Genomic DNA, 13,559 nt, shown 5'->3' on the forward strand with positions numbered 1-13,559 from the left:
CCTCCCCACCTTGGAGCCTCATACACGTTCTCCAGATGATTCTCGTTTGACTCACCAGGTGGCATAAGAAATGGCTATGTTCTGAAGCTAGAGGATGTGTGTGTATTTGTGTGTGTTTGTAGTGGGTAAGGAGATTCCTTTTCTGTCACACTTTAAAGTCTATGAATAAGTTTCCAGTCTAGTTTTTCTACTTATTCTTGGTACTTGGCTCATAGTATGTGCCAATTATTATTTGTTGATTAAGTGACTTAGGTAATTAATGAAAATATGACTCAAGGAACTGGGGAAAAAACAAAACAAAACCCCAGAGAAACCCATTCAATGACATTTTAAGGATAATATCCAGATGATGCCAACAAAAATTGATGATGCTAGACTCAGAAGGCAGAATACTGAGGGTGGGACTTAGGTGATTTGCCAACAAGCAGAAATGTGTAGTGTTTTGTTTGCGATGTAGTTAGGGCTAGTCTGATCTTTGCAGGTGGACGCAAGAACCACCTGTCCAGGAATGTTTTGCTCATGGATCCAATACGGTGCTTGTAACTTCCACAATTAGAACCCTTCTTTTTTTTTTTTTTTGGTTATACTAGTACTTTTCAAGGCTTTAATGTGATGTGCACCTGAATCTCCTGAGGATATTGTTATAAAATATGGAGTATGATTCACAAGTCCTGGGGTGGGGCTTAGAGCCTACAGTGCTAAGTGGTTTCTGAGTGATGTAGATGCTGTTGATGTAGAGACCACACTTAGCATTGAGGAGGAGGGGACTCAGTGGTCCCAGGTGGAGGTAGCTGGCCACTGGTGTTCACTGCTGCCTTATCATAGATGTAGCTTTTTGAATAGGGGATTTTGATAGTAGGAGAAATGGCCTGTACTGTGGGGCTTGGCTTGTGGACAGCTCTTGACATTGTGGCAATATTTTAATGCAAGTGTCTTAACTGCAACAGGAACCAGATTTCTATTGCTGAGAGAAACAGCTCACCCTGCTCTGCAGATTTCCTCAAATGGGACAGTGATCAGCTTTGCTGAAAGAAGACGGCTGACAGAGTAAGTAGACTAAGAAAACACCAGTGTGCTGATGCCTCAGCAGTAGAATCTTCCTCGAGTTTGTCACTTCAGTGTGGCCTAACCTGAGTGTATTCTTGACTGACTTACTGTGCTCAGCTGTCTTATAGAACATAAATGTGCACAGTACATGGTGGCCTAGTGGCAAGAAGCTGCACTGCAATCCTAGAGGCACGCAGTTTGAATCCACCAAATGCTCTGCTGGAGAAGGAGGGGCAATCTCCTCCTGTCAGATCCAATTTGATGGTACACACACACAAAATAATAAAATTTTAAAAAATTTTTAAAAAACGTTCACAAGTTCAATGACAGTTCATTACTAGGCAGGAAGTAACAGCTATTGGTTCATAACTTGTAGAAAGTGTCAACATTTTTATTGGAAATATAAGCACAGATGGTTTTGTTGAAAACATTTGAGGGATTATTTCTAGTTCAAAGAAGAAGAGTCCAGGTTAATTCCCTTATAATTTTCCATAACTGACTAGATTTTTCTATCAGCCCATCTGAAAATGGATAGAGGAAGATGATATTTTGTTGAACGTTTAGTTCTGGCCGCATTCAGGATTTTGAGAAACTTGCTGCTGCTCAACAGGTGGCAGGATCAAAGCAAACAAGAGTCGAAAGCTCCTCTTGGACCAGGTGGGGAGACTGTCCCACAGTTCACCTGTGGGTCAAGATTGTCAAATGGGAGAAAATATGTGAAAGTATTTTGACAACTGTTACACTATGTGAAACACGTGGTGTTGATGTAACCAGGACTTGGTGGGCTGCACGTTCCCACAGTGAAACACCAGGCCCACTTACAGTAACTTGCACTGTCACTGTTTTCCTATCTGAGATTGTTGGTCTATGGAAGGCCCAGCTCAGGTATTTCCTACACCGGAAAATGGCCATCCTCTTCTGTGGTGCTCCAGCTACCTTTTGATCTTACTATCTAAAAAGCTTGATCACTTGAGATCATGTGTCCACCATTAGTTCCTATAAAGAGACCTCTGGTGGTGTAGTCTGTGGGGAGTTGTGCTGCTAACCCAAAGCCTGAGTGTCTCTGGTGTTTCAAATCTACCAGTAGCTCTAAGGCAGTCTCCTCCCATTATGGTCCACATCTTCTGAGACAACAGAGGGTCCCTTTGAGTTGGAACTGAACTGACAGCAGTGAGTTTGAGTTTGAGAATCCCAAATACTTCTCAAGCAGCAGCCCCATCTCCAATATTTTTGAATCCCCAGAGTCTAGCATGAAGTCTTGGCACATTGTAGATGTGGAAAACATACAGATTAGTGATTTCAGGGCAAACAAATGAAGAAACGGTTTTTGTTTTGGGCTTTTCTAAAAAGTCAAAAATGAAAAGTAGACTGGAGGGTGGAAAGAGTTTGTACGTAATAACTGATGATAGTCATAGTAAATTTTACAGAATTGTATTGATTATTAACCTGAAAATGAGTTCATAAATATCAAGGCTTTTCTCCAGAGTAAGAGCTTGTCAGTAGCCACCTCTCTGAAATGAGAAAGTGAAAAACAGTCCCTTGCATGAATCATTTTCTCATCCGTTAAAGGGGGGAAGGGCACTGACTGAATATTAACTCTGCTTAGCTTAAAAATTCTTCCTTGCTGTCTCAGCCATTTCAAAGCAAAATTGAGCAGTTCATGCAAACAAGGTCACCCAAGCAGGTGAAAGAAAGTCCTTTCGTCCATTTCAGCGTGACTCTTCCAAAAATAGCTTAGATGAGACAAAAAGAGACCTTTCAACAACCCCTCGGGTGCTCCTAGTACCATCCAAACGGCCAGAGTCCAGAAGACTGTTGACAACAAGCTTCCACAAAGCAGATTAATTATAGCCTGCAGTGGACAAAAGCATGCTGAGGATTTGGAGAATTCTGTGATAATCAGGTCAGAAAGGTTAAGGGAACAAAACAATAGCGTATGTTAATTTCTAGCAGTTTCCAATGATAGGGTCCGGCCTAAACTGTATGCCAGTTTGGGAATGTTGACCCACGGGAGATATATTGGTGATTTCTTGCTAAACTTTGTCTGATTAACTTGGCCTGCAGGATTCCATCAGTGCTGGGCGAGGAGCTGCCTGCCTGTGGTCAGCATTACTGGGAAACCACGGTCACAGACTGTCCAGCTTATCGACTTGGCATTTGCTCCAGCTCAGCTGTTCAAGCCGGTGCCCTGGGCCAAGGGGAGACTTCATGGTACATGCATTGTTCTGGGCCACAGAGGTAAGCAGGAGCCCTGCCGCTCCCCTTTTAATCCCCACTTAGTCCAAGTACTTTGAGTTGATGTCTGCAAAGGATTTCTGAGGACTCCATTAAATAGCATGTAACTCCCCTGTCCAAGCTCTGAACCAAGTAAGAAAGCAAACAAGAGTCAGTATACAGGGGTTGGAAATAATACTCAGATTGGGGAGGAAGCTGATAGTAGGCAAAGTGGTTCATACCTGAGAGTTAACGTTTCTTATACTGAAGCCTATTAATAGACAAACTCACCACCAACCCAGAGCCTAGGGTGTTATGTGATTCTTGGAGACACAGGAAAGATTGTATGTTTCCTGTGTGTTGCTCTTAATCAAGAGATAGGGAAGAGGAAGGGGCCACCATACTATGCCTGTCTGGTGGGTTTTTTTTCCTTCTAAACTCACTGTAGGAAGAGAGAGATCATTGTGTAATGGTAAAAGACCCCTTTTCACAGAGAAAAGCTAGAGAGGAGTGATGGAGACGTGGTACTTCCCTATCCCTCTAAGTTGGCAAAGTACAATCCATGAGCCAAATATGTTCTATCATATGTTTTTAGAAATAAGGTTTTATTAGAACATGGTCAAGGTCATTTGTTCCAAGGCTATTTTTGTGCTACAGTGGCAGAGTTGACTTTTCACAACAGAGACTGTGTAGGCTACCCTGCTGTCGTTGTTAAGTTGTTAAGTGCCATCAAGTCATAGACGACTCATAGCAACTGTATGAACACAAGACCTGAACATTTGTATAACTTGCATAGTTTCTCCTAGTTCATAGAGTTTCTGGAGGCAAGCTATTTTGGAAGCAGATGCCACTCCTGCTTCCAAACTTGTTTTAGTCGGGGAGCTCCACCAAACACTGTCCACCATGGGTAACTATTATTGCATTTGACACATCAGTGTCACAGTGTTTAGCATCAAAGCCACCATGAGTTACCTCTGTACAGCAAATGGACAGACCAGTGCTATGCTACTTAGAAGAATGTTTGATGAAAAATAATTAAAACCAGGCCTGAGGATCACAGACTAAAATCACCCAACTTCGACTTGGTAACATAACTTTCTATCCACCAGGCCCACAGAGCTCTATCTTTCTGCTGTTGATGGTGTTAAGTGCCGCTGAGGCTACCCTGCTACCAAGCCTTAAATATTTACTATCTGGCCTTTTATAGAAAAAAGTTTACTGACCCCTGGCTCGTACTTCTTATATTATTTGATTAGTTGAAATGAAAGCTAAATAAAACAAACCACAGATAAAAACAGGGCCAATCACCAAGAACTAAGACAAGCATGTGTAACCTCAATATGTCTGTGGAACGTGCAATAGATAATGCACTGGACAGGAGGCCAAGAATTTGATTTTCTTTCAGTTCCATCTTAGGCTAGCCTTCTATGAACTGTGCATTCAAAGTTTATTGACCCTTTGAGCCTACTTTATCAGCCTCACTATTTTATTGGGAGAAAATAATCCCTGGCCTCTACCTGTGGGATTACAACCAAAGGTTGCCATTGGGCACAGGCAGGAGCTCTAAGTTGTAAAGCAACGTGTAAGCGTTGTTAACGTGCAGCGTTACTCACACGTGCTTTGAAAAATGAGCCTTCAGTGCTTGCAAGTTCCCAGGAAAAGGTTCACAGATTGGGGTTTTGCATGTCTCTGGCTGCACTTTTCTCCCTGCATCCTCCTTGACAGAGCTTGATTTTCTGAGCTGGTTCACAAGGGACGTCATCTCAAAGTGCTATTTCAAAACACCTTTCATCAAGTCATGGCAATTAGGATTGATAATTAGTACTGTGCAATGCTTAAGAACCAGTGTCTGCAGAGAGTTTAAAATCACTCGAACCTTGAGCTTATAAGCAGTAAGTTTACAGCTGGAACTAGGTTTTGATTTCCTGAAAACTTCTTTAGAAGCTTGGACACTTAATAACCTAAGCTAGAGACAAACCTCCAGGAACTTGACTGCTAGCTGAGATGTTGACTGTGTGAGCCCACCAAGAGGTGGGATACAGGCATGCTGATCTGCTTCTGAAAGGTCACAGCGTTGAAAACTCACTGGAGCTTATCTCCTCTGTACACATAGGGTTGCCGTGAGTCAGAACCAACTTGACAGACATTAATAACAACCAGGCTCTAGGAAGCAGAATAATTACATGCTTTGTTGATAATTCTATCTACATGTGTGGTCTTGGGTAGGTGTGGCCTTGGATAGGTTCCTAGATGCTGGAAGAAAGAGTGGCAGCCTGTGTGGTCACAGCTCAAAGCTCAGGCTTCCTTTCAAGTTCAAGGGGCTTCAGAGAGAGCACCCCTGGCCTCCAGAAAGCGGAGAGAATTGCTGTGCCAGACGCTCAAATAATTTTTCACCTTTTCTGGCTTAATAATTTAAAGCCAGGCTCTTGATTCTACTCAGACAGAAACTAAGTATTACTATTTTACAGTTGTTGTTATGTGCCGTTGAGTTACATGTGATTTATTTACAACACCTCTGAACCCTGTTCTATCCTGAGCTAATCTCACTGTCTCTGACAAACCTACCCCTATTCCCCCACTCACCGTATCAATCCATCTCATCTGGGTCTTTCTCTCCTGTGCTGTCTCTCCGCTCTTCTGAGAATGATGTCCTACTCCAACGACCTTCTTGCTACATGCCCAAAGTATGTGACATGGAGCTTCAAAATTCTTGCCTCCAAGGAGCAGATTGGTTTCACCCTTTGCAGGACAGACCTACCTGTTTGTTCTTTTGGTGGTCCACAGCATGTTCAATACTCTTCTCCAGCACCACAACTCAAAGCCACGGATTCTTCTTCTATTATGCTTATTCATTGCCCAGCTCTCTAATGCATAAGTAGTAATTTACAAAGACCATGGCTTGGACCTGTTTACAATAGGAAAGGATAAATGAGAGTATGAGAAGGAAGAATCAACTGGACTAGAACGTCTTTATTCCTGTCCAGTCCTAACCCTACCACCCTAGTTGTAGCCTCCTCACTTCCTTTACCAGCTTCTGCTTCCTTCATAGCTTCCTCACTTGTTTCTTTGCTTGTAGTCTCTCTCACTCTGATCTATTCAATGTGTCACAACAAGCAAACACTGTTAAAATATCGTTTCTTTGTGCCCTTTTAACTTTTCTGCTCATAAGTCTACAGTGGTATGGTTTTCAGGGATGGGGAGATAGAAAAAGGGATTAAAAGGCAATGTTGTTGTTATGTGCTATTGAGTTTCTTGTGACTCATAGCAACCCTGTGTACATCAGCCCTGAAATCTGTTATATCCTGTGCCAACTTTACTGTCGCTGACACACTTACTGTCATTACCCCAGTCACTGTATCAATCCATCTCATTGATGGTCTCCCACTCTTTCTCCATCCATCCATTCTTCCAAGCATGACATCCCTCTCCAAGGACTGGTCTCTCCTTGAAACATGCCCAAAGTATGTCAGTCGAAGCCTCGGAATCCTTGCCTCCAAGGAGCAGCCTGACTTCACCCTCCCTGTTGTTGTTGTTGTTGTTATGTGCCGTCAAGTCGTTTGCAACTCATAGCGACCCTATGTACAACAGCCCTAAACCCTGCTGTATCCTGCGCCAACCGCACTGCCTCCGACACACCCATCCCAATTACCCCAGTCACTGAATCAATCCATCTCATAGAGGGTCTTCCCCTCCTGTGCCGTCCCTCCGCCCTCCCAAGCATGATGTCCCTCTCCAAGGACCCGTCCCTCCTGGCAACATGTCCAAAGTATGTCAGACGAAGCCCCAGAATCCTTGCCTCCAAGGAGTAGCTTGGTTTAATCCTCTCCAAGATGAATCTGTTTGTTTTCCTGGCAGTCCATGGTACATTCAGTACTCTTCTCCAGCACCACCGCTCAAAGGCATCAACTCTCCTTCTGTCCTCCCTAGTCATTGTCCAACTCTCTGATGCATAACAAGCAATTGCAAATACCATGGCCTGTATCAGGCGCACCTTAGCCTCCAGAGAGACACCCTTGCTCTTGAGCACTTTAGAGAGGTCCCTAACAGCAGACTTTCCCATCGCGATAAGCTTTTTGATTTCCTGACTGCTTGTGCCAAGAGTGTTCACTGTGGAGCCAAGCAAACTGAAGCTGTGAACAGTCTCAATCTCTTCGCCATCCATCCTGACGCTGCCAATTGGTCCAGTGGTGAGAATCTTTGTCTTGTTGACATTGAGCCTCAGTCCATACTGAAGGCTGCAGTCCTTGACCCTCCACAGCAAGTGCATGAGGTCCTCCTCAGTTTCAGCAAGCAGGGTTGTGTCATCTGCATAACGCAGATTGTTAATAGATCTTCCACCAATCCTGATGCCACAATTCTCCTCATAGAGCCCAGCCTCCCGGATAATCTGCTCTGCATATATGTTGAAAAGGTATGGAGACAGGATGCATCCCTGGCGTACACCCGTCCCAATTTTGAACCATGCAGTGTTACCCTGCTCTGTTCTGACTACTGCCTCTTGGTCCAAGTATAGGTTTTGCATTAGCACGATTAAATGTTCTGGGATTCCCATTCTTCTCAGAGTCAGCCACAGTTTGTTATGATCCACTCAGTCAAATGCCTTTGCATAATCAATGAAACACAGATATACATTCTTCTGGTATTCTCTGCCCTCAGCCAAGATCCATCTAACATCAGCAACAAAATCCCTAGTACCACGACCCTTTCTAAACCCAGCCTGGACTTCCGGCAATTCTCTGCTGATGTGCTGTTCTAGTCATTTTTGGATAATCTTCAGTAGAATCTTGCTTGCATGTGAAATCAATGACACTGTTCTGTACTTTCCACACTCAGCTGGGTCACCTTTCTTTGGAATGGGAACAAGTATAGATCTCACCCTCCCTAGTATAAACCTTTTGTTCTCTTAATAGTCCATGATATATTCTATACTCTTCTCTAGCACCACAGCTCAAAAGCATCAATTCTTTTTCTATCAGCCCTAGTCATTTTCCAGCTCTCTGAAGTATAGCAAGCAACTGCAAAGACTATGGTCTGGGTCAGGCAATAGATAATAAACATCTATTAAGATGAGTCAAAGGAAAGGCAATCTACAATAAGAAGTTGATCAGGCATTATCATTCATTAACTACATTAAGTAATGCTAATTAATATCATAAATATGAATGAGAATGCAATATGATTTGTAAACTTTCATTCAAATTATCATAATAAAAAGTCATTAAAAACGCATGTAATTCCAGAAAGCTGTCTGGCCAACAGATTGGAAGAGGTCCATATTAGTTTCCATTCCAAGAAAGGTGATCCAACTGAATGTGGAAAGTATCAAGCAATATCATTAATATCACATGCAAGGAAAATACTGCTGAAGATAATTTAAAAAATGGCTAGAATGTTACATAGATAGGGAACTTTCAGAAATTCAAGCAGGATTTAGAAGAGGCCATAGCACCACACCCGGGATATCATTGCTGATGCTAGATGGATACTGGCTGAAAGTAAACAATACCCTCCCCCCTCAAAAAAAGTCTATTTGTGCTTTATTGACTATACATATGCATTTGAGAGTGTGGATCATGACAAGTTGTGGCTGACATTGAGATGAATGGGATTCCCAGAACACTTGATTGTGCTCATGTGAAACATTTACCTGGACCAGGAGGCTGTTGTGCAAACAGAGCAGAGGAGCACTGCATGGTTTAAAACTGAGAAAGGAATGTGTCAGGGTTGTATTCTCTCTCTACACCTATTCAGTCTGTATGCTGAGCAAATTATCCGAGAAGCTGGATTCTGTAAAGAGGAGTGCGGTGTCAGGATTAGAGGGAGACTTATCAATAACCTGTGTTATGCACAACCATGCTTGCTGAATGTGAGGAAGATATGAAGCACTTGTTGCAGAAGATCAAGAATGTAGCCTTGAGTATGGATTATATCTCAATATCAAGAAAACAAAGATTCTTAACCCTGGGCCAATAGGCAGTATATCATGATGAATGGAGAGGAGATTGAAACTGTCAACAGCTTCTTCTTGCTTAGATCTACAATTTACACAGTTGGTATGGAAATAAGGAGATGCATTGTGCTGGGAAAATCTACATTCAGGGACCTCTTCAAATAATTGAGGAATAGTGCCCTCAGTTTGAGGACTAAGGTGCGTCTGATTTAGGCCATGATCTTTCCAATCACTTGTGCATGAGAGCTGGACAAAGAATAGGGATGATAGAAGAAGAATTAAGACCTTTAAGCTCAGGTATTGCAGAAGATCACTGAACATTCCATGGATGGCCAAGAGAACAAGCAAATGCGTCTAGGAGAGGGTATGGCCAGAGTACTCTTTGGAGGCAAGAATGATGAGGGGTCCACCTCACATATTTTAGGCATGTTGCTAGGAGGGACTATTCCTTGGAGAGGGACATAATGGTAGGAAGGGTGGAGGGTTGGTGAAGGAGAGGAAGACCCTCAACCAGGTGGATTGACATGGTGACTGCTGCAGTGGGCTTCTGTGTGTCAGGAAATGTGAGGATGGCACAGGATAGAGCAAGGTTCAGATCTTTTTTTCATAGGGTTGCTATGATTCACACCACACTCTATGACACCTAAGAACAACAATTTCCAGATGCTAAAAAAGAAAAAAAAACACACCACAAAACTACCCTAAAATGATTAAAACTCTGTTTAAAAAAAATTCTACAGTGGTGTCAGAGCTTAGGTGAGGAGAGCTTTAGGGCATAGGAAGGGACCACCAGACTAGGGCTGAAGAGCCAACAGTGAGAGCAAGCACCAGTGTTCACAGGGGTCAGGGCTCAGTCTGGGCTGCAGTGGCATGTGTCCAGTCTGGGGAGAGGGCCCCAGAACAGACAGTTTCAGTGTCTGAGGTGCCAAGAGACAGACTTCTGGAAGAATCATGATTGAACAAGGCCCAGCAGCCCCAAGGACAAGCAGCAAACACTGGACAGGGAGTTTGGGTCCAGGCAAGCCAACTTCGGTTCAGATCAGGGTTCAGTAATGGAAGAACTGGTATTCCTAGTAGGAAATGAAGCAGAAAGTAGGTGGGGTAGCGACTGGTCCCGTTGAACTGGTGGAATCAAGGCTGTGTGGCGTAACCTGCTTCATGGTGGGGATTGGCTGCCCAGGAGCTGCCCAGGGCTAGGCAGCAGACACCATGGATTTTCTAAGCAAGACAAGGAAACAGCTCTTTTGGGCATCCAGAGTCCTCCTGAGCAGCTCTGTATGAAAGCAAATTTTGCAAACATAGGAAAATGTTGACACGTACGGCTGTTAAACCCTTGCTTGAACTGTGGCTGGTGGGACTGAGCAACTAACTTTGTCTTATATTTCCATTGGATTAAACAAAGTGTGGCTGTTGTTGTTGTGTAACACTGAGTCAGAACTGACCCATAGCTGACCTTCTGCTGTGTTTCACACAGAAGAGTGCCCATCCTTCTCCCACAGAGCAGCTGGTGAATTCAAACTGTGTGCCTTTAGGATTGCAGCACAGATTCTTACCCCTCGGCCCCCAGAGCCAATGGTTACCATATTGGACAGGACAGCTTTAGACCTGGCCCCTGACTTAGCTCTCTGTATATTATACCAAAGCTTACTCCCATGTCTCTCCAAATCCACCAGGCAGATAATACAGTCTCTGAGGTTCATGGGCTTATTTTGCACCCCTGCTGGCCTCACTGCTGGGACCGCTTCTCCATCTTTTCTGTGATCCAATCTTTCCTGTTCTCTGAGCCCATCTGCTCCAGGAAGCCTTCTGTATGAACCTCACTGCCACCAGCAACATGTGCCTCCCCTACAGGCCTTAGCATTTCACAATGTCCCATCCTATCTCTTATTAGTAAGGCATTGAGAAAGTTATTTAATATTTTTAAGTCTTGCTCATTTCCTCATCCCCAGGAGCTCTGAACTTCAATCTGTATTTTATTTTATTCTACAGTTGTCAAATTGTCTTCCCTCTAAATCTGCTTTCAAACTTTTAGACCTTTACGGTGACAGAGTCACTTACCTGAGCTAGTAAACCCCAAACTGACTTGTGCTACTGTGTACTACTACCCCTCATCCCTACACACCTACAGACCTTTCCTCATTTATTTTTGTCTATTCCATCTCTTGTTTCTTCCCTTGCCCTGGTTTCAAGGCCTCTCCCTCAATTTCTAAGACTGCCCAGATAAAATAGCAAATTTCTGGTATCAAGCAACTTAATGACTGCTTTCCAGCAGTTTTTCCTCCAAGCTTGGCTTTGAACCTTTTCTTTCACAACAACAACAACAACAAAAAAGAACATAGAAATTCCATATGATCCAGCTATCCCACTGCATGGAATATACCCTGAGGAAATGAGAACTGAAGCACAAACAGAGACTTGTGCACCAATGTTCATAGCAGCGTTATTCACCATCACAAGAACGTGGAAAGAGCCTGAATGTCCAATCACAATAGAATGGACTGAGAATTTATGGTACATTCTCACTATGGAATACTACACAGCATGCAGGAGCAATGACTTTGAAAATCACTGCTTAACTTGAAAGGAACTAGAGAGCATTATGCTAAATGAGCTAACTCAGTCCCATAAGGACAAATACTGTATAAAAACCATTATTGTAGAATGTGTATGAGGATCCAACAGGGGAGGGTAGGAGCAGAGGGGGTGAATATAGGGGGAGTGGTTGATTACAGGGTCACACAGTTTGATGGGTGGAGGGAGGGGACGTGTTAAAGAAATGGGAAAGGTCCAGTGTGAAAAACAATGTATACAAACTTTGTAAGTAAACTAGTATAAAATAAAAATTTTATTTTTTAAAAAGCTCCATTAACTATGTTTAGTAAGTGAATGAACAATTTGTGCTTTAGGGAGCTCTGATGGCCTAGTGCTAAGAAGCTGCACTACAATCTCAAAGGCACATGGTTTGAATCCGCCAGCTGCTCTGCGGGAGAAGATGGGCAATAACCTCCCATGCAATTAAATTGCCTCTGGAAACCTGCTGAAGGGTCGGCTATGGCTCTGTGGAACACAGCAACATTTGTGCTTGATGTGAATACTAACTTCTGGTCTGTGCTTAAATCATTAATAATGTTTTCTTTCCCTCTTCTGACAATATGGGTTTCCAATGAGAGCTTAGTGCTTCATCCTCTCACCAGACAACTCCCTCAGGGTACCTTCAGCAAGTGAATGCTTATTTATCTAAATCGAAGATAGAAATCAAAGGCGACCCCTTTACTGCCTGCAGAAAACATTGAGAAGATGAAATGGAAAGTTGTGTGGGGGCAGAGCAAGTGTATACAAAGGATGGAGTTGGGCAAAAATAGTAAAATCTTTCTTAAACTTCCTAAAAGCCCTTATGTAAGTTAAGTTAGCTATAATTTTTTTTTAACTGTAAAATGAATACATTGTATGGAAGGCAAGCCTGTGGTGGTACCTTTTAAAATACATGGCAGCCTCAAAGGAGTTTTATTCAAAAAGAATGACACATTATGAATGCAGTAGTTAAAACATGTGGGCAGCTGGGAGAGAATTAGAATGTTAAGAATCACAAGGGAGGCATATATTGGCTATGCTGGGATTGTCTTCTAATGTGGAAGGAGCAAAATTCTTGAGAAGGCTTGTCCGCTGGGATGACTGTGCATTTCAGCAGCTAGGAGGGATACGTGAAGTATTTTGGACAACATTATTGGAAGTCACTATTGTAAATTGAAGTTAGCAACCGAACAATTGGTTATTTCAAGTGATTTTCTTGAAGATTTGTAAACGTTTCTATTTTCCTCCTGTTTCATTTCAGATACACATTTTTCTACAGTGGCATTGTGAGTGACGTTCACGTAACCGAGCGCCCTGGCCGCGTGGGCATTCTGCTGGACTACAGCAACCAGAGACTTCTGTTCATAAACGCCGAAAGTGGACAGTTGCTGTTCACCGTCAGGCACAGATTTAACGAGGGTGTGCACCCTGCTTTTGCCCTGGAGAAACCTGGAAAATGTACTTTGCACCTGGGGGTCGAGCCCCCAGATTCTGCACGGCACAAGTAGTCATTTGCTTGCAGAGTCTGGTAGAGAAGTAACTCAGATGCCAGGGTCTGTTGCTCTTTTCACTGGGTGCATTATTCAACAAGTCTCCCAAATGCTCACGCTTGTACTAGCTGCGCACCCTGACAGCACGGGAGCAAACCTCCCAGAAATCAGAAATGGACTTTCTGAGCAGCCTGGGCGGCAAGAGGGTGCTAAAAACAACCTCCACCCTTCGGTGCATCTATACTTGAGCTGTTTTCTAGATGAAAAGAATTGACACTTGACTTGGG

The 13,559-nt window shown here is 43.3% G+C and overlaps 1 protein-coding gene across 1 annotated transcript in view; it reads left to right on the plus strand.

Moving 5' to 3' along the window:
* LOC102843550 (cardiomyopathy-associated protein 5-like) overlaps positions 1–13,290 on the plus strand; it is a 148,979-nt gene extending 135,689 nt beyond the window's left edge. Inside the window, exons 11-13 of the mRNA XM_006889884.1 lie at positions 948–1,047; positions 3,112–3,285; positions 13,044–13,290. Coding sequence (XP_006889946.1) covers positions 948–1,047; positions 3,112–3,285; positions 13,044–13,290 — 521 coding nt within the window. The remainder of the gene's footprint in view (positions 1–947; positions 1,048–3,111; positions 3,286–13,043) is intronic.
* The last annotated feature ends 269 nt before the right edge of the window (positions 13,291–13,559 follow it).

The sequence above is a fragment of the Elephantulus edwardii genome, unplaced genomic scaffold (assembly GCF_000299155.1).
Source record: "Elephantulus edwardii isolate Elephantulus edwardi_28Jun2011 unplaced genomic scaffold, EleEdw1.0 scaffold00082, whole genome shotgun sequence".
NCBI classification, from domain to species: Eukaryota; Metazoa; Chordata; class Mammalia; order Macroscelidea; family Macroscelididae; genus Elephantulus; species Elephantulus edwardii.